Here is a 21,698-nt window from a genome sequence, read left to right as displayed (position 1 = left end):
GGCTGCTAAAATTCTATTGGATTATATCAAGATTATACGCAATAGCAATTGGATAAAATTTTGTAAAAACATGAAATTATTTATTTAAGCCAATCATCGGCTTCCATTTGAAGTATCGATAACATACTTCTCTTGTCTACAAAAAGTGTAATCAAAAACCACTCGTTCAAAATCCTATATGAAAAATTTCTCAGGTATTTTTCTACTTCTGCCGAAAAATAAATTTTAACTCTTAAAGTAATCCGTACAAAATGCCATTATAGAAAACAGGTAAGTTGTTTCGTGTTATTACTATGCATTTATGGATTATGACACTGAAAATTTAATAAATCCTGAAATTCAGGGCAGATAAATTTTGACTTAGATCTATCGGCTGTCAGATGTTTTACGTCTAATTGTATATTAAATGAATAAAGTTTATAAATAGTTTTAATAATAAATTAATACATTTCTTCATGCGGCTGGAACTGCAGTGATGTATGTTGTTGGCTATGATGCAACGGGATGATAAGGTGCCTCTTTTTTTAGATGTTACGTTTTATGGCCTAAGTTCCGCTTCAGTCTGCTAATTTGCACATCTTTTCACTATTTTTTCATACTTGAGCTTTATTTGTTTATTTTTATTTATAAATTGCAAACATAACCTTAAATGGAAGTTATGGAGTATGCTAGATGAATACAAAAAAGTGTACCTCTAAATAGATGCATTTATTTTAATTTTACATCCACTCTATCCACTGTGATGTAGATATTCACGCTTTTTATTTGTTGCAGTTGTACCTGCATGTTATGTGTTATCTGTAGGAGTGATTTGAATATAACATTGGCTTGTCCACCGTAAGGTACAGCTAACGAAAACCGTGACTATTTCCTTCCCGTATGGCTGCGTATGTTAACCGTACAATATCTATGATGGCTGGCGACGGGCCCCATAACGTCGCTTTGAACAATGGAACTATGCGTGTGAATGTGTCCAATGTGGATTCTCCTCTGCAGATATTTGTGAGGGCAAAGAAGAAGATAAATGATATATTCATTGAAATTGATGATTATGTCAAAGACGCAGTCACATTTATACATGGTGAGTTGAGTAGCACTTCATATTAATTTTGTTTAATAGTTTAGATTATAGAGAAGATAAAGGCATGAATATTGATCCATGCCTTAATCTTGAGTATTGACTCAATTTCCCTGATATGTGCCATTCATTTTTTCAGCCAATTTTTGTGTATACTGCTACTAGCTTAGAAATGATTTATGAAATCTACAAAAAATAGATGCTTATTCTGATATTAATGTTTTCTAAAAACTGTATTCTAACAAAAAAATACATCAGCAATCTAAACATTGCATCTTAAAATACACAATAGAACACACAGGACAACTCCACACTAAAAAGCAATATAATTTATTCATTTAATTAGATCCTAAAAAGGACTGAGCTACATATAATATAAATATGTAGTATACAGTAATTTGTTTTAAGGTCAGCTTCAAGTGTGTATTGATTGGTGTGAGTCATATGAAATATTAACATCATGGGATCTGTTATATAATGCTCTGGAGGGAGAAAACTGAATAAAATACTTTATCTGATATATTATGGATCAAAACTAATTTATATTGGTTTTTCATTATAAACCAGATTTATAATCAACATTGTATATGTACTAACTATTCTATTCAAACTCAAACATTTATTTATTAAATTAGACTTCTTCTAGAAGCACATTTGAATCATCATAACATATTTTTAAAATTTACTATCATTTATTGGGTTAAATATGATTAAATAATTGTTTGCCGTGGCCTTCCAGGCCCATATTATAGATGTAATGTCATTGGGTACTGTATTTTGTAACACGATGGAATAATAAATAAATAAATGGGTATGGGAGTAATACAATGTAGGTTAAATTGAATAGTTTAAAAATCCCAACACTAAATACAGGTTGAATTCAGTGAGATTCTCTTGGGTTAATGGATGATGATAATAGATATTTGTAAACAAATTAAAAATCTTCTTTTAACTTCTCATCGTTAATAAAAATAATAAATTGAAATTCAATTAAAGAAATGTAGCTCCGTCACATGTAAAATATTGCAATATAATATCTTCTTAACCCATTGAGCCCCAAGCAGCCCGGTCGGTCCCAGACAATAGATTTTCTATTGTGTCTGTGGTTCTGGGGCCTGTGTTACTACCACCAAACATGGTGTCAAGATATTTATAACCAAAACTACTAGATTTATTTTACGTTTACTATATTTTATTCATAAATTTTCTATTTTTCAGCCGTATCAGGGGACAATGGCATTGCGACACCACAGGACGTTACAAATGTCGAAGCGTACGTTAGCAAAGTGGAGGCGATACGGGAGGTACTCAAGCGTGATCACATGAAAGTCGCTTTTTTCGGAAGGTATGTGTGGTTTAAAGTGTATTTTTAAACATCTTTAGTTCTATTATAGTTTTAAGCTATTGCATAGCTTCTATCGCGGGCCTTGAGCGCGGGGACTTAATCAAGAAATTCCTTAACGAAAAACCTCACGCTCCCAACTCCGACGGGCGGAGGTATGTCTCATCGCTTTGACTGATACAATAATTAGATAACATACTTACTTATAACTGATGTCTACTGTTCATTTAATGTTGATGTCCTGTTAAATAACATCTATTTGGATTGGTATTATATTACTAAAGTACATACTTGGCACTCATAGATTATTAATTATATTGCACAAAACATTTTGAAGAAAGAAAGAGACAGCATCAATTTAAATTTATCAGTACTGCTTACATTTTTATCTTTGTGTGATAAAAAATATATAGACATAGATTCATCAGCAGAATAATAATTTTTTTTAATGCATCTGCCTTATATACCCTACCTCACATGTTCCCTTTATTGAAGTCCATACATAATTTTTATTAAAATAATCATTAACATTCTATCATCCTGTATTTCAGGACCAGTAATGGTAAGAGCACAGTGATAAACGCCATGCTTCACGACAAAATCTTGCCAAGCGGTATCGGGCACACGACCAACTGCTTCCTGCAAGTGGAAGGGTCGGATACTGATGAGGCGTTCATGAAGACTGAGGGCTCGGAGGAGAAGCTTAATGTGGAGGTAAATTTATATTATTTTTGTATCTATTTAGCATGTGTTACTCATAACATTTTTTTTTTAATTAGTGCTATATGTCTTTTCTGAAATCCATGTAATAGAAAATTCAGTTAATGCAAAAATAGGATTACAATATTGTTGTTGAAGTGCATATTGAATATTTATATTCTAGCAAGTGATCAATCCTTGATGATAACTTACACTGTTTTTTAACTATACTCACATGACTCTCAAATTAGCGAATATTTTCATCAATGATCACCCCAGCGATAGAGTTTAGACTGCTAAAATATGAAAAATATCACCCAATGACATTATTGTACTTTATCAGTTCTGAGTTTTGACAGGGCCCTGGGCCAAATTTAATATCTTTTTAATAAATGTCATGGCATGCTAAATAATGACAAAATTACCACTTTTCCAGTCGGTCAGCCAGCTCGGGCATGCTCTCTGCACCACTCGTCTCAAAGAGTCCTCGCTCGTTCACGTGTTCTGGCCCCGGGAACTATGCGCCCTGCTCCGGGACGACGTGGTGCTGGTGGACAGCCCCGGGGTGGATGTGACCCCGAACCTCGACGAGTGGATAGATAAATACTGCTTGGACGCGGATGTGTTTGTGCTGGTCGCGAACGCTGAGTCCACGCTTATGGTTACCGTGAGTATTAAAAGTTTTTAATTTTTTTTTAAATAAATTTTTTTAAGAAAAAAAAATTTTCTATGGTTGTAGTCATGTATGTTATTTTGTCTGAATGAAATCATAATTTATGCTATGTGAATAAATATTGTAAGATGAATATATATAAACTTATGATTTTATCAAATACAAAATTTATTACAGGAAAAGAACTTCTTTCACAAAGTATCGACGAAGATTTCACAACCGAACATTTTTATACTGAACAATCGATGGGACGCCTCCGCCTCAGAACCCGAATATTTAGATCAGGTAAATAATTTTACCAGTTGTATACCATATATTATCTCAAGTTAGAAAAATCTTCATATATTGAATTAAAAAAATTGTCATGATTTTTTGTACACTCCTAATAAGCAACAGGGCGGGTTGCTTGTTAGGGGTGTACACTGTACACATAGAGTTTTAAGAATTCAAACATTTGAAAAAAAAACTGCGTCTGGAATTTTGTAAATATTTTTTACGTACTCAGCGTATGCAATACTATAACCTCCTTTGAGCTTAGTACACCAACAGTGGGACTCCCTGTATATTTTTTTTATTTTTTTCCTCAGGTACGCAGCCAACACGCAAACCGCTGCGTCGACTTCCTCTCGCGCGAGCTGCGCGTGTGCACGCCCAAAGAGGCTGAGGAGCGCATCTTCTTCATCTCGGCTAAAGAGGCGCTGCTCACGCGCATGCGCGAACGGGAGAAACCTGTTTCGTGTGAGTGGAGAGATATGTGTGTGTTGGTGTTTGTTTGGTGAAGTTGTGAGTGGGTGAGAGTGTAAATTTTTGTGAAATTTTTGCCTACCCTCATTTTGTTGAATTTATATTTTTGGTTTTATGGCATTCAATTGCTTTTATAAATATAAATTTATAAAGAATAGAAAAAATTCGATCACGAGGCGGGACTCGAACCCGCATCCTTTCGCGCCGCCTGAGTTGGTCAGGCATCCGCCCCGGAATGGCGCGAAAGGATGCGGGTTCGAGTCCCGCCTCGTGATCGAATTTTTTCTATTCTTTATAAATTTATACCCTCATTTTGTTAAAAAATAAAATAGTTTTAAGGAATCTAAATTTTTGAATTGTTAACTGATTACAGTTTGTGAACTTCATTTTCAACTTTTATTCAATGATTTATCATAATATTATGGGCATAATAGGCGCCATATTTGAAGTTTTTTTCTGTCACCTACAGCACCTATCCTCGCGGACGGGCACCAAGTTCGCTACTTCGAGTTCGTCGACTTCGAGCGCAAGTTCGAGGAGTGCATCAGCCAGAGCGCCGTGCGCACCAAGTTCGCGCAGCACTCGCGCCGCGGCCGCAACATCGCCGGTGACGTCATGGCGGCGCTCGACCACGTGAGTGGGTGCAGTGTGCAGTTCGATTCAAACTTAATGTCGGCATTGAGATATACATAATATGGAGACGACACCGCCTACATCACTTATGTTCCGCTCAACATACGCCATATGGCGTAACTGCACGCTCATTTTTTATTTGTTTTAAAGTGAAACGCATCAAATATGCTTTCGTGTGTGTTACGATATTGCACAAATAATACAAATAATACGGAAAAGTGCAAAGTAATAACTTTCATCGGTAAGTACCTAACTAGATAATAATTTTTAAAACCTAGTTAGAGCAAAAAAATGGCGCACAGATTTTGTTCGTGGTGTCTCCTCCATACGTAGTAATATTATCTCAATGAATGGCGGTTCGGAAGTTAGGTGCGAGTGCGGGTGCGCACAGTTGAACGTCCCGCTTATATCCAACATTGTTTTCTGCGCATCGGATCGTACGATGCTCCGAGCCGCCATAAGTTTGAAGACACGTGACATGGTACAGTACGAGGAGCGCATCAGCCAGAGCGCCGTGCGCAGCAAGTTAGCGCAGCACGAGACTTTGAACATTGCTGCAAGGGAATAGAGTGCAAATTTCAACGAAGGTTTTATACGACGCCCCTAGGCCATTTATGAACTTTTATTACCAGTTCCCACGTTGTCATTATATACCTAAACTCAGTTTCTTCCCTCATTCTCATTTCCTGCCAAAACTGATTAATACAGCAAATTCAACTCAATTACAGATATACAACACGGCGTGTGACATGAAAGCGTCAAAAGTAGAAAAACAGAGGATATTACAAGAACAACTCACGTCCATAGAGGAGCAGCTCACTTCCATCACGAGACAAATGAAGGACAAAATTGGGAGGATGGTGGAGAGTGTTGAACATAAGGTGAGATTGTTTATGGAAGTTTTAAAAAATGTTTTGAATTTTTGTGTAGATGACCCTGCAGAGAAAGAAAAAAAGACGTGTAGCACTCGGGGACTGCCGCGGTAAAGCTATTGCATGCTATGCCTTCAAGCCACACCTCCAAGCCCGACGGAGTGGAGAGCGTGAGGTTTTTTCGTTACGGAATTTCTCGATTCGTTCCCCGCGCTCAAGGCCCGCGATAGAAGCTATGCAATAGCTGAATAATATTATATTAATCGATAAGTAAAATTAAAAAAAGGCAACAAACATGACGCAAATAACTATCGACCTATTACTTTGGTACCCATTCTATCAAAAATCTTTGAAAAGTGTATAGACCAGTGCCGATAATTTTTGAAACAAAAAAAAAATCGCAGTAGGATGAAACCCGTAAGGAAAAATAAATTACGGTGAATCCGAGTTCGGGAAATGGGAGGCGGATATATCTGTAGCTATTAAGAGAAAAAAATGGTTTCTCTCGATTTCCGACAAAACTACAAGTTCTACGGGAAAAAGTTAAACGGAAAAGTTGTAGGCAATAAAAAGATCTACAGCTTTTGAATTTACAACTTTATTTTATTAATTTCAAAAATATTTTTTTTTCTATGTAATTTGGTGGAAGGAAACTTACTTTATTATATCCCAGATACTGTAATTTATTTGAAAAAAGGCGAAAAAATAAATATTTTATTTTTTTATTTTTGCAATAAATTCAATATTATTGTTAAGGATTAGTATGTGTTTCAGAAAAATAAATCAACCACTTTGGCTATATACTCCCCCTGATGGATAAAGATTTTGGTAGCATAAATCAAAACAAACTACAGCTCTTTTCCTTGATCTTTCCAAAGCGTTTGACTTCGTGGCACTTTAAACTATTAAAAAAATTGAGGGCAAACGCTACATTGAATAACATATTGTCTTCAAAATAGGCAGCAGTATGTAGTAATTTCTAAAGTAAATAAAGACGATGAAATAACGCATTTTTTTTCTGACTACCAAATAATAAAATATGGTGTACTGCAAGGCAACACAAGTTGTGTCAATATCTCCCGGTCTAAACCGGGAGATATTGACACAAAATTTCGAGTCATTTGTAACAGGATGGCGGTTCTACAGGGGTCTTAGTACTCAATGACAAAAAGAAAAATGATGGTGTGAACGCTGGTACCGGCGGCTTAGTCGCGCGGGCGTTAGTCGAACTCGTCGGAAAAATAGCGATTTGTAACACAAAAATTTTAGAATTTACCGATAGCCCATAAAAAAGAAGTAGGCGGTAGTGTCATGCCATACTATTCCAGTGTGACTTACAGCCCGCCATACTGACGCGAATGTGTTGATTTAAAAAAAAACAATTCAACCATTTGTACCAGGCTAACTTTTGCACAGGTAACCATCGTCGTGCAGCCATTTACGAAAATCGCTATGCCATACTTTTCGGACGATTCCAAATTTAATACGTGATATGAAATATTATATCGAAAACTTCCCCAAGTTTGCAGAACTTTTGGAATTTTTTTCACGACCATACAGCAAAAAATAATTTAATTGCAGTTCCGGACTACGAACAAGATTGCAAAATGAGATTTATTGTCGTCCCAATGTACTATTCACTTGACCGAATTTTGAAAACTTTTGGAATTATTGTTAAATTTTTGATTTTGGATGTCGATTCTGACTGATGTAAATATATTGTTTCTTTTTGTTAGAACTGCATATTTGCTTAACTTTAAAAAAAAATGCTGCCTATTAAATTGGCTATAGTTATTATAAAAAAAGCGTGTGTGACTAACTATGGTGCTTTCCGAGCACACGTGTAAGAAGTGAAACTTCTTTGCCAAAATTCAAAGTTACCAAAATTTTCGTCTTACTCCATGACGTGACGGTATTGCCATTATGTGACTTTGATACTTAAAACGCACATAAAGAATTTTCACTTGAAAAGTGTTTCGAATCATGTTTTCACCAGCACTTTTAACTCGATTGTCTCGCGCAGTTTGATACTTAAAACGCGCATAAAGAAGTTTCACTTCAAAAATGTTTCGAAACGTGTTTTCACCATCACTTTTAACTCGACCGTCTCGCGCAGGTATCACTCACGCTGAGCCAAGAGATCCGTCGCCTCTCGGCGCTAGTGGACGAGTACGGCGAGCCGTTCCGCACGGAGCGGGCCGCGCTGGAGCAGTACAAGCGCGCGCTGCACCGCCACGTGGAGGCGGGGCTCGGCTCGCGGCTCAAGAAGCGGCTCTCCGCCGACATCGGCCACGAGATGGACGAGGCGCAGAAGGAGATGGCGGGTGAGTGAGTGCGGGTATATGCGGGTATATGCGGGTACGGTGCAGTACAAGCGCGCGCTGCACCGCCACGTGGAGGCGGGGCTCGGCTCGCGGCTCAAGAAGCGGCTCTCCGCCGACATCGGCCACGAGATGGACGAGGCGCAGAAGGAGATGGCGGGTGAGTGAGTGCGGGTATATGCGGGTATATGCGGGTACGGTGCAGTACAAGCGCGCGCTGCACCGCCACGTGGAGGCGGGGCTCGGCTCGCGGCTCAAGAAGCGGCTCTCCGCCGACATCGGCCACGAGATGGACGAGGCGCAGAAGGAGATGGCGGGTGAGTGAGTGCGGGTATATGCGGGTATATGCGGGTACGGTGCAGTACAAGCGCGCGCTGCACCGCCACGTGGAGGCGGGGCTCGGCTCGCGGCTCAAGAAGCGGCTCTCCGCCGACATCGGCCACGAGATGGACGAGGCGCAGAAGGAGATGGCGGGTGAGTGAGTGCGGGTATATGCGGGTATATGCGGGTACGGTGCAGTACAAGCGCGCGCTGCACCGCCACGTGGAGGCGGGGCTCGGCTCGCGGCTCAAGAAGCGGCTCTCCGCCGACATCGGCCACGAGATGGACGAGGCGCAGAAGGAGATGGCGGGTGAGTGAGTGCGGGTATATGCGGGTATATGCGGGTACGGTGCAGTACAAGCGCGCGCTGCACCGCCACGTGGAGGCGGGGCTCGGCTCGCGGCTCAAGAAGCGGCTCTCCGCCGACATCGGCCACGAGATGGACGAGGCGCAGAAGGAGATGGCGGGTGAGTGAGTGCGGGTATATGCGGGTATATGCGGGTACGGTGCAGTACAAGCGCGCGCTGCACCGCCACGTGGAGGCGGGGCTCGGCTCGCGGCTCAAGAAGCGGCTCTCCGCCGACATCGGCCACGAGATGGACGAGGCGCAGAAGGAGATGGCGGGTGAGTGAGTGCGGGTATATGCGGGTATATGCGGGTACGGTGCAGTACAAGCGCGCGCTGCACCGCCACGTGGAGGCGGGGCTCGGCTCGCGGCTCAAGAAGCGGCTCTCCGCCGACATCGGCCACGAGATGGACGAGGCGCAGAAGGAGATGGCGGGTGAGTGAGTGCGGGTATATGCGGGTATATGCGGGTACGGTGCAGTACAAGCGCGCGCTGCACCGCCACGTGGAGGCGGGGCTCGGCTCGCGGCTCAAGAAGCGGCTCTCCGCCGACATCGGCCACGAGATGGACGAGGCGCAGAAGGAGATGGCGGGTGAGTGAGTGCGGGTATATGCGGGTATATGCGGGTACGGTGCAGTACAAGCGCGCGCTGCACCGCCACGTGGAGGCGGGGCTCGGCTCGCGGCTCAAGAAGCGGCTCTCCGCCGACATCGGCCACGAGATGGACGAGGCGCAGAAGGAGATGGCGGGTGAGTGAGTGCGGGTATATGCGGGTATATGCGGGTACGGTGCAGTACAAGCGCGCGCTGCACCGCCACGTGGAGGCGGGGCTCGGCTCGCGGCTCAAGAAGCGGCTCTCCGCCGACATCGGCCACGAGATGGACGAGGCGCAGAAGGAGATGGCGGGTGAGTGAGTGCGGGTATATGCGGGTATATGCGGGTACGGTGCAGTACAAGCGCGCGCTGCACCGCCACGTGGAGGCGGGGCTCGGCTCGCGGCTCAAGAAGCGGCTCTCCGCCGACATCGGCCACGAGATGGACGAGGCGCAGAAGGAGATGGCGGGTGAGTGAGTGCGGGTATATGCGGGTATATGCGGGTACGGTGCAGTACAAGCGCGCGCTGCACCGCCACGTGGAGGCGGGGCTCGGCTCGCGGCTCAAGAAGCGGCTCTCCGCCGACATCGGCCACGAGATGGACGAGGCGCAGAAGGAGATGGCGGGTGAGTGAGTGCGGGTATATGCGGGTATATGCGGGTACGGTGCAGTACAAGCGCGCGCTGCACCGCCACGTGGAGGCGGGGCTCGGCTCGCGGCTCAAGAAGCGGCTCTCCGCCGACATCGGCCACGAGATGGACGAGGCGCAGAAGGAGATGGCGGGTGAGTGAGTGCGGGTATATGCGGGTACGGTGCAGTACAAGCGCGCGCTGCACCGCCACGTGGAGGCGGGGCTCGGCTCGCGGCTCAAGAAGCGGCTCTCCGCCGACATCGGCCACGAGATGGACGAGGCGCAGAAGGAGATGGCGGGTGAGTGAGTGCGGGTATATGCGGGTATATGCGGGTACGGTGCAGTACAAGCGCGCGCTGCACCGCCACGTGGAGGCGGGGCTCGGCTCGCGGCTCAAGAAGCGGCTCTCCGCCGACATCGGCCACGAGATGGACGAGGCGCAGAAGGAGATGGCGGGTGAGTGAGTGCGGGTATATGCGGGTATATGCGGGTACGGTGCAGTACAAGCGCGCGCTGCACCGCCACGTGGAGGCGGGGCTCGGCTCGCGGCTCAAGAAGCGGCTCTCCGCCGACATCGGCCACGAGATGGACGAGGCGCAGAAGGAGATGGCGGGTGAGTGAGTGCGGGTATATGCGGGTACGGTGCAGTACAAGCGCGCGCTGCACCGCGTGTGTATAGGGCGGGTATATATATACCTGCATCAAACCAAGTGCGTATGTATTCCCATACATGCGGAATGCCAGGCCATTTGGCATGGAAGAAGATGGCTGGTTAGTTATGCAGATTATATACGGATACAGTGTAACTCACTTCACAAAAAAGAAGAACACGTTGCCTCTTTCATATATTTTTAAAAGTAGCAATCTTAAAGAAGTATACAGTATTAGAGACTTAGGAGTCATACTAGACAGTTCACTAAATTTCAAAGATCGTCGTCGTCGTCGTCGAAGTAAAAAGCGTCTTGGAATATAACAGTTGTGTTTGGTCTCCCAGCTATGCCGTGCATTCCAGCAGATTGGAGAGAATTCAGAAAAGATTTGTGTATCAACTGTCCTACATTAATAATCAATGCAAAACATTGGTATCATACGAAAAAAGATTGAGTTTTTACAAAATGAGGCCTCTAAGTGTACGCCGTAAGTGTTTGGACATACTGTTTCTGTACAAACTGATACATGGTCTGGTGGATTGCCCTGAACTCCTTTCGCGCATTAAAATAGAAGTTCCACGTCCTGCTAGCCGTTTGGAAAATAGGAAGTGCTTTAAATTACCCTATTGTCGTACTAACGTAGGTCAAAACTCTCCTATAAACAGGTGCTGTTCGTACTATAATGGTGTTAGGTATAATTTCGATATTTTCTCGAGTTCTCTATCCTCAGCCAGAAGTAAAATTTACTCTGCGTTGTGTTAAAAATAATTGTAGTGTTGCTTGAATTACTATAGAAGTTTAAAGTTTAAAATTTAAAGTGTAGCGTGTACATTGTCAGTGAGTTTATGTAGTTTCACTAAGCACGATGTGCTCACTAGTTTAGGAATTGCACCGCAAATGTTTGTTTTGGTAAAAAGTTTTTAAGGCTGTTTAAGTGTCAATTTCAATTTGTGAACCATATAAAAAAAAAAAAAAAACTGTTCTACTCCGATCTTGTCCTGTAACGATTTGTGTTAGTATTTAGAGTGTAAGTGAAAATAGCATGCTACGCCGCTACTAAAATATGTATAATGCATACGTTTGTTATATCAATAATCGAGTATAAATTATTGTACTATTGAAGAATTTACAAAATAATGACATAATTACTTAACAATTGTATTATTTTTCAGATCGCATGTACAACATCCTTCCCATACACAAGAGAGCTGCCGCCGCGAGCGTCATAGTACCACATCAACAACCTTTCGAGGTAATACTTCATTCATGATTTAACTTTTGTTTTATATATTTTGTGTCTTTTGTCACACCCCGGGACACTCCATACAAAATTATCGTTTTGACAGTCACACTGTAGAGACTGCAAATGTGTGTGTTAACGCTTTATGGTTGGCACATTTGTGACTAGTGTAAAAAAAAATTCGCGTTTTTCTGATGAAATACATCCGTAAACAGCACAATATCTTAGCATTTTCTACGAAAAACGATAATCACAAATCCAAAATAATAAAATTACTTAAATATTTGATTTGATTTGATTAATGTTGTCAATCTTCGTTGCGTATCGTCCTTGCAGAAAAATACGGACCATTTTTAGGCTGATCGTGTGGGGTGAGGTAAGTGTTTAATTTTGGCGGGAGGCGGAGAGTGTCCGTTCTGTAGCGTTTAGCTACTATTATGTATTCTGTGGGACTATCAATTAACTATGAAAAAAACCAAAATTATAGCAAATAGAGCGCGAACCCCAATTAAAATAGAAGATAAGTTAATCGAATATGTCAATTCTTATATTTATTTAGGTCAAATAATAGCTTTCAGCGACCAAATGGAACATGAAATTGAGAGACGGGTTGCCCATTCTTGGAAGAGATACTGGTCGCTGAAAGAAATATTTAAAAATACACAATACAATATCACAATCAAAAGAAGACTATTCAATACCTGCATTTTACCAATACTCACCTATGGTTGCCAAACTTGGGCTAAAACAAAAAAACATGACACAAAATTGGTAACATGGAGGAGCATACTAGGTTATACAAAAAAACATAGAAAAAGAGCTTTAGATATAAGAAAAATAACAAAAATAGATGTTGTGAAAAAGACAAGGGATTCTTAAATGGTGGGTAGGGCATATGCTCAGAGAAAAGGGAAACCGATGGACAAGGGTCATTACTGAATGGACTCCCAGAGCAGATGCTAAAAGGAAAAGAGGAAGACAAAGAAAAAGGTGGTCAGATGAGATAAGGAGAGTGGCCGCTATGGCTACGGAAGGCGAAAGAACGTGGCGAGTGGAAGAAGTTGGAAGAGGCCTTTGTGTCACAAGGACACGCCAACACCCACAAATTAATTTAATTTTAGTTTTAAGTAAAAATGTAACCTGTAATATTGGCAATAAAGGCTATAAATAAATAAATTAAAATGCAACGTAATAAATTAAAGAACGTAACAAATTAATTGTTCTAAGAATATTTCGATTGAATAACTAATAATTATTTTTAATTGTGACTAAAGTTTTTTCTAGTTTTTTTTTATTTTACTATGATGTATTTTTTCCTAACTTTTTTGCACGTTTCGCAGGTGCTATACCGTCTGAACTGCGACAACCTGTGCGCGGACTTCCAGGAGGACCTCAGCTTTCGCTTCTCGTACGGTATCACGGCGCTGATACAGCGCTTCCAGGGCAAGAACACGAACAAGATTGCGCTCAAGAACCCGCCGCAGTACACGCCGGTGAGTTGACGTGTGTAGATTTGAAAGGACATATCTTATTTAGGAAAAGAATTTAGAAAAAGTATATTTTTGGTCCAGAAAATCGACATGCTAAATTTTTTGAAGAAAAAAAAAATGTCAATGTTAAGTATAATTTTGTTGAGTCAAACAAAAACGCAATGTTTGGCAATGCAACCCCAATTCGAAACATGTCAAGAACATTTTGAATGAAAAAAAAAATGTTCGAAATTTTTTTATTTTTTTTTATGAAAATAATGTTTTGTTATTTCCCCAGATCCCACCAACCATAGGCCCAGCACCTGTCACGGAAGTGTCCCGCGTGGGCAACGGCGGCGCGATCATGGGCCCGCTGAGCGCGGAGGAGTGGGGCATGGTGTCCAAGTTCGCGTTGTCTGCCCTCACCTCGCAGGGCACTATGGGCGGCCTGCTGCTGTCCGGCTTGGTGAGATTTTAATATTTCTTTAATAAAATAGGGTCAATTTTCCTAGCCGGACATTGATGGCGTTGCATATTGAATACTGAAGCTGCGGTTTCACCCGCATTGCTCTGCTCCTGTTGGCCTTAGTGTGATAATATATAGCCTATAGCCTTCCTCGATAAATGGGCTATCTAACACAGAAATAATTTTTCAAATCGGACAAGTAGTTCCTGAGGTTGGTGCGTTCAAACAAACTCTTCAGCTATATAATATTAGTATAGATTTTAATATACTGGGTGTATTTTTCTAGCCAGGCATCGATGCCGTTGCATATCGAATATTGCAGCAATTTTTGGTGTCATCCAGGAAAGTTATAACATAATATGGCAAACTTAAATAAGGAATTAAGTACTTGTCTATGACATTACTGCAACACTCGTCTATGACACTAATTTTCATACGATCGCAACACACATTGCCATTTGTTATCTTTTATTTTATTATGTGATGTCCTTTTTTATTTCTATTGTGTACATAATCTACCTTAATTTTCTTTTTTTTCAATACATCGGTTGCTCGGGTTGCTTGGAAGAAATTGCTTGAAGCAATAAAGCCGCCCTTTGCATCAAATGTGCTGTCTGTGTGTGTGAAATTTGTATTTATGTTTTTGTATGCAATAAAGATTATCTTCTATAATATAAAAATGAATCGCAAAATATGTTGGTAAGCGCATAACTCGAGAACAACTGAACCGATTTCGTTAATTCTTTTTTTATTACATTTCTTGAAGTACGAGGATGGTTCTTATGGAGAGACAACGTAAAAATGTACCACGGGCGAAGCCGGGGCGGGCCGCTAGTAATAAATAAAAATAAATAAATAAATACACATTGCAGCTGAATTTATATTTTTGGTTTTATGGCATTCAAATGCTTTATAAATATAAATTTATAAAGAATAGAAAAAATTTGATCACGAGGTGGGACTCGAACCCGCATCCTTTCGCGCCATTCCGGGGCGGATGCCTTACCAACTCAGTCACTCGTGACCCGCCCGAGCGATCGAATTTATTCTATTCTTTCAGTTTTATGTGTCTGAAGGGACCACAGAACAGTAAGAACAAATAGAAGTGCGATGTGGGCGTGGCCCACGTGTCACTAGTAAGGTAAGATCACCTAACTCGCTCTCAGTTGTGCGCAGAAAAATATTCGAGTCGGTTGTCAGCTGTCAAACCTTTTTTCCATATTTATTCATTATTTAGGGCGTGTTGTTCGGTATTAGAGTGGAAAAATGATAGCAGACGAAATAATATCAGCAATCGAGGCATTTCATACCATCGGTAAGTATTATTTTAATTTATTTTAAATATATTTTATGTTACAACTTCGCTTGTCGTAATTTGTCAAAAATTTATAAAAATATTAAGTCAAAATGAACCTTAATCCATAAGAAATTAGTACTAATATAGATTGAACAGCAAACAAGACTTTCTGGAATATTATTGCAATAAACAAACGAATGTCGGATTAGTGATGCATGTGGCGCATATCGACAGTATCGATACTTTAGAAAAGACAAACATTATAAATATTAAATTTTATTTTATTTTTCCTTAGCTTTCATTTGCCCTATTTATTTATAGATTTTCGAAAGAGGCTAATTTAAAAGAGAAATGGATAATTAATGCAACGTAACGAGTTAACTGGATGCCGAACAGCAATAAGCAGTCTAACAAAGGCCACCGATACATCAAACCTACGGCAGTTCCAAGATTTAAAATAGTGCATATTTTCTGTTTGTTTTGTAAATATAGATTTATACTATTCTACTCCGTTTTTTATTTAAATATAAAAATATGAAAAGACGTACTTAGTAGTAATAAACATACTCCAAAATGTGACACATTATACTATACTCATATAATAGAAAGAAAAAAAAATGCACAAAAAAATATTTATTTGTGAATTATCGATAACAAGGCTGACATCCCTTAGAGCATAGCATCAAATTAATGTCATTAATGTAGAGTGACACAAATTTCAACCTTATCTTAATGTGTTGAGGTTCAAAGTTATATGTATTAAAAACTAACGCCCTCTGTTGTGGAGTAGCTGAATGTTTTCGAATTTGGAATTTCTGAGCAAAGAGAAACAAAACAGCTAATATACCTAGGGATGTTATACTAAAATAAACCGTAACTTGTTGCTTTAGGGTACATATTGAAATGCTGAATTTATAACCTAAGTCAGTTTTTACTCAAATTAAGCTGTCCAATCAAAGGCATAGTTTACTTGTAGTGTACTGTATTACTATCGGTTTAAATGTGTGGGTTTGGCGACACTGGTTTTCATACTAAATATGACATTATAGCACTTCTATTTTGTTCTTACTGTTCTGTGGAAGGGACACACCGCGCGCCATCTATTGAGATGATTAACAACCATTTCAACCAATATGAAGCACTTTTCAGTGAATACAATATTGTAACGATGGAACACGACCTTTTTTTGTTGAATTTATATTTTTGGTTTTATGGATTTTTTTTCTATTCTTTATAAATTTATACACATTTCAGCTGCTAAAGACGGTCGGGTGGCGTGTGGTTGTTGCCACGGGGATCGTGTACGGCGCGCTGTACGCGTACGAGCGGCTCACGTGGACTGCGCACGCGCAGGAACGCGTGTTCAAGCGGCAGTACGTCGCGCACGCGGGCAAGAAGCTGCGGCTGATCGTGGATCTAACCTCGGCTAATTGTAGCCACCAGGTGCAACAGTGAGTGTTTTTTTATTAAGCTATTGCATAGCTTCTATCGCGGGCCTTGAGCGCGGGGAATCGAGAAATTCCGTAACGAAAAAACCTCACGCTCCCCACTCCGACGGGCGGAGGTGTGACTTGAAGGCATAGCATGCAATAGCTTTACCGCGGCATTTCCCGAGTGACACACGTCGTTTTTTATTTGATGGTTGAGGATTGTGTGTGACTTGTAAATGATGTAACTTGAATTATGCTCCGTTTAATTTTACTTCAAAATGAGATACTAAAAAATATCGAATTGTCCGTTAAAATCCACTTGAGGCAAATGTTTGTACACTTCCATTCATTAGATTTATCTTAGATTTTATTTTATTTCCACATTTCACACAATAATATTTGTAGTCGTAATATTTCCTAAAATATTTTCACTAATTTTCTAGGGAGCTATCCACGATGTTCGCCCGTTTATGCCGTCTCATAGACGAGGCAACAACCGAAATGGACTCAGAATTGATGGAAGTACGAGAAGCGATCAAGATGTTGGATGACGCGTCTACATCGGCTAAGAAGTTGCGTAACAAGGCGAATTACTTGTGCCACGAGTTGGAGCTGTTTGATGATGCGTTCTTGAAGCCTAATTAGGTTATGGGTGAGTATCCTAGCTTGAGTAGGTTATAGGTTATAGCTTGAGTAGGTTATGGTCGAATTTCTTTTTGTCTAAATAGATTATGGGCGAGTATTTTTTTTGTCTAATAGGTTATAGGCGAGTATCATACCCTGATTAAGTTATGGGTAGCATGACTTAAGTAGGTTATGGAAAAGCATCTTTGCCTGAATAGGTTATGGGTAGCATAACTTAAGTAGGTTATGGGCGAGTATTTTTTGTCTAATAGGTAATAGGCGAGTATCTTTCCTTGAATAGGTTATGAGTAGTAATTTGGTTATAAATGTTAAAATAAGAGCAATATATCAGTAATTTTAATATAATTTATCTATTTCAGTTAAAATTCAAGGATGCAAGTGAAACAAGGCATTTCACTGTACATCGAGCACTGGTATGCCGAGCGTCGCCACGGGGTTTAGTAGTATCATTGGTGTCCTGTTTGTCTGTCTGTTTGGTTACGCGAAAATGGCTCGAACATTCGTTATGATGATAGCTTGTTATTAGCGATGCGGTAGGACATTCTAGATTTTTTGTTTTCAATTTTTTTTACAGTAAAAGAAGTTTCAACATAAATCTGTATTCATAAAGTGTTTCTGTCATTTGGAATATATAAATAACTGAATTGTTAAATTTGTCGAGAATAATAAAAAAAAATATATAGGTTACACTTGACAGAAACCTCGGGCTATAGCTAGTTTAGAAAATAAAGCGTATGTTTATTGCTAAGGCTAAGGGAATTGAGTATGATCCGTCATTATGTAAAAGAGAAATAAAGAAAGCTATCTTTGTTTATATATCGTGGTATTAAAGCTCTTAAAATCTAGAACCATGACGAATGTTACTGCTATTTTCCAAGTGTTGCCATATATAACGAAAGGCACATTCAAAAAGCTTTTCTTTTCAATATTGACGACTTCAAGCGCTTTTGAATTTTAAATTTAATGAAATTGTTTTTTATCTTGACATAAATTGATATTAAACGTATTATGATATTTTAAATTTCTCTGTGATAGTTTCATGTTTAATAAAATTATTCGATAACCGTTAAATTTGATAAACTTTAGAAATTTCTGGAAAAATGTGTTCTAGAATTCAGAACAAATTTGAATTTCGAAAATTGATTGTTCGATTGTATTTTGGGATGATTGTAGTGGCGGGAATGATAAAATTTAAATATCGAATTGTATCAGTGTTCAAATATGCGGGTATCACACAAATTTGTATGGAAGGTGTACAGTGCGCAAATAAAATGATATTATGTTTAATTATTATTAGTCGATGTCACATATGGGCGTAGCGATAAGGTATCAGTTAGTGCTTTTAAGGGGATTGTAGAAAGGAGGCCGGGGGGGGGGGGAGTTGTTATTATTTAGTTGAATAAAGTATGACTTGATTTTTTTTTGGGATACAATAGGAGCATTATTCTAAGGCATATTTCTGTGAATACAGAAGTGTTACTTCATTTTAAGGAGTTCGGAAATATCTGCAGTTCTCGAATCGAAACAATGTTTTTTATATTTATATAAATTGGCAACACATGTAATAATGACTTCTAAAAATTGAGTAGCATTTGAGTAAGGTATCAAAAAGTTAATTTATACTTCAATATTCAACTTCTTTGTTTCTATATTGATCAAACTCCCCACCTTCAGTATCGGTGAATAATATGAATGAATAAATGAATTTTTATTCGCTACGCCCGTATCACGATCAGGGAGGACTCGTTAACATTGTATATTATTTATTCGAACGTAGACAGGGGGCTGGCGGTTAGTTTTGTTAGGAAATCTAATGCTGATATGTAACATAAAATGGTCAGTAAATGAAAGACATAAAATATTGTAATTGCAACTTATTATAGTTTATATAGTAGAGAGCAATTGCTCTAATTAGCATGCTTTTGCTTTAAGATTACAATCAAAGTGAAGACAATATTTTTACTGTTTTTATATTATAAGAAACCTTAAACAAACTAGCCGCTATCCCCCTGCCTATTTTGTATAGTTAATAAAGCCGGTATACTCAACGTTTACTCAAGTCGACGCAGAAGATTGAGTTGAGTTCGGTTTTCTATGTGTAAATTGTTGTTGTTATTTATGCAGCTTAGTAGTTGAATCAAGTGTTATGTTTGTTGTGTTGTGTAACTGTTTATACTTTGTGTTGAAACGCACGGACATTTTGTGGATCTGGTTGAAGTTAAAGATGGGTTAGGGTTGCTATTTGAAGAAAAAATCGCGCGAAAAATAACGGTCTAATACATGCGTGAAAAGTTGACGGTTGCATGCTTTATTATTTGCCAATTGATTAAACGTTATATAGCCTACTGTTATACGTTTTTTCAACACAGAAATGGCAAAAATGTTTTATACTTAAGACAAGTTCTTTAATTTGAATGAGTCTTTTGAACAATAAAAAGAATCGAGTTTCAAATAGACACCATCGAATTTATTTGTAATCCTTTTTTTGCTACAATAAATATCCGTGCGTTTCTATATTTTGGTGCTAAGTACCACACGTGAGGTCGAAGTAAAAAAACCTTTGACAACATCCGCACTGCAGTTTAAGAAAGTTTTTTATGTTTATAGTGCGATTCTTATTTTAAGACCTCGCCCACTGTATATTATGTTGAATTATGAACATCTTAATAAATGATGCAATTGAACATTGTATTTGTATTTATCTCGTTAAGCATGTTTATTATCTGCGCGAAAACTACTAACTAAACACTATTTTTATGTATTATAGGTAGGTATTATTGTCTAGATAGAAATAAAGTTACCAAGTTGGTTTCTTTTCTTTTGCGTATCTGTTGGCAAGTGACATTGACGTTGACAGCTATCGAAAACCATTTAAGCGGAGTTTGTACACGAAGTAGATAAAAAAGTAGTGACATATGTTTTTAAAGCGGCATCGAATCATAGTTAATTGAACATTACTACTCTGTACAATATTATCATTAGGAATCTATTCAGGATACGGAAGAATGCCTATAAAATACTTATTCTACCCTATTAGTACTCTGTGGTGACCAAGAGGCAATACTTAAGCGGTATGACATTAGTCCAAAATTATGGAAAGAAATTGTTATTGTTAATAAATTTATAAAATAATCATTGATGTTTGTAGCTCGCCGTGATGGCATGGTACTAAGTACCTCTAATATTTGAGATCAGATGTCAATACCTTTTATTTTTCAAGGAACAAGTCCTATTTGACAAATAATAAAAAAGTATTCGCTGTAAACTGCTTTGTTTTGTTTATCTGATCTGATTGTACGCGAAACTCTAGCAACACCTAAATAGTTTTAACCCATTGAGCCCCAAGCGGCCCGATCGTCCCAGACACAATAGATTTTCTATTGTATCTGTGGTTCCGGGTCCTGAGTTACTACAATATCCTGAAAAATTTATGAGGCAATCAAATCAAATTTTTAGTAGAAAACAATCATTTAGCTCTTCATGGCAACTCTGTTACAACGTTGTTTTATTAATTTTGCGTTATTTGGAAATATTTAAATTTAGATGTTTAATTTTTAATAATTTAGTAATTGTAGGAAAATCAATGCAATGTCATTACTCATATGAAGGATATAAAAATAAGTGATTTTTGTATTACCGTCAATACGCTTATAGATAGGGAGGCGAGGTAGCTAAATGGCGTAATTAAACGGCGCCGTCGAGACTTATCAAAATCGATAGATAAAATAATTTCGAAAAGAAAAGCTTCTATGGTAAAAATCATTTTAGCGGTGGGTTTGGCGTGTACGGATTTTCAAAAATGTAAAAAAAAATAGTAACTTGGGCATTCTCGAGCGCGTCAGATATTCATACTACGTATGCCCCAAGTGCCTCTGATAACAACGGTATACTAATCTGCCGGTTTGCGTGGTGGGGCTAGGCATATTAATTCGTCAAAAATGCACAAAAAAAAAAATTTACTCGAGCGCGTCAGATTTTCGGAAGGGGTGTTAAGTAGGCCCCAAGGAAGCTCCCCTTAAAAAAACTGACGATTTCGGCGTGACGATAAGTTACGATGAATTTTTGAAAATGCAGAAAAAAAAAGTCCTTTTGAAATACTCGAGCGCGTCAGATTTTCATAGGGGAGGTTTATCTCGGTCCCCTGAAAGCATATTTTCTTAATCTGACAAAAATGTTGGTGGGTTCTCTTAATCTGACCGAAAAAGGTTTGAGAGTTTCTTTTTTTTAATCATCGTTATTTCATATCA

At 39.5% G+C, this 21,698-nt stretch overlaps 1 protein-coding gene across 3 annotated transcripts; it reads left to right on the top strand.

Annotated features, from left to right (window-relative positions):
• The first annotated feature begins 155 nt into the window (after positions 1-155).
• On the top strand, positions 156-20,135 carry LOC123690908 (transmembrane GTPase Marf). Of its 3 annotated transcripts, XM_045635038.1 has the most exons (17): positions 180-270; positions 474-512; positions 775-1,081; positions 2,297-2,423; positions 2,972-3,134; positions 3,556-3,786; positions 3,970-4,077; positions 4,380-4,530; positions 5,006-5,169; positions 5,898-6,050; positions 8,158-8,365; positions 12,077-12,156; positions 13,485-13,637; positions 13,912-14,079; positions 16,631-16,827; positions 17,250-17,458; positions 17,811-20,135. In XM_045635038.1, the coding sequence occupies exons 3-16, from the start codon at positions 880-882 to the stop codon at positions 17,449-17,451; spliced, it is 2,307 nt and encodes a 768-aa protein (XP_045490994.1). In that variant the 5' UTR covers positions 180-270; positions 474-512; positions 775-879; the 3' UTR covers positions 17,452-17,458; positions 17,811-20,135. The 3 variants fall into 3 exon arrangements, with proteins under 3 accessions (XP_045490995.1, XP_045490994.1, XP_045490996.1); XM_045635039.1 differs by lacking the exon at positions 474-512 and having other exon boundaries at positions 156-270; XM_045635040.1 differs by lacking the exon at positions 474-512 and having other exon boundaries at positions 843-1,081.
• The last annotated feature ends 1,563 nt before the right edge of the window (positions 20,136-21,698 follow it).

Source organism: Colias croceus, chromosome 4 (assembly GCF_905220415.1).
Source record: "Colias croceus chromosome 4, ilColCroc2.1".
NCBI lineage: Eukaryota > Metazoa > Arthropoda > Insecta > Lepidoptera > Pieridae > Colias > Colias croceus.
Note: the sequence above shows the minus strand (reverse complement) of the source record. Positions and strands in the feature narration are given on the sequence as shown.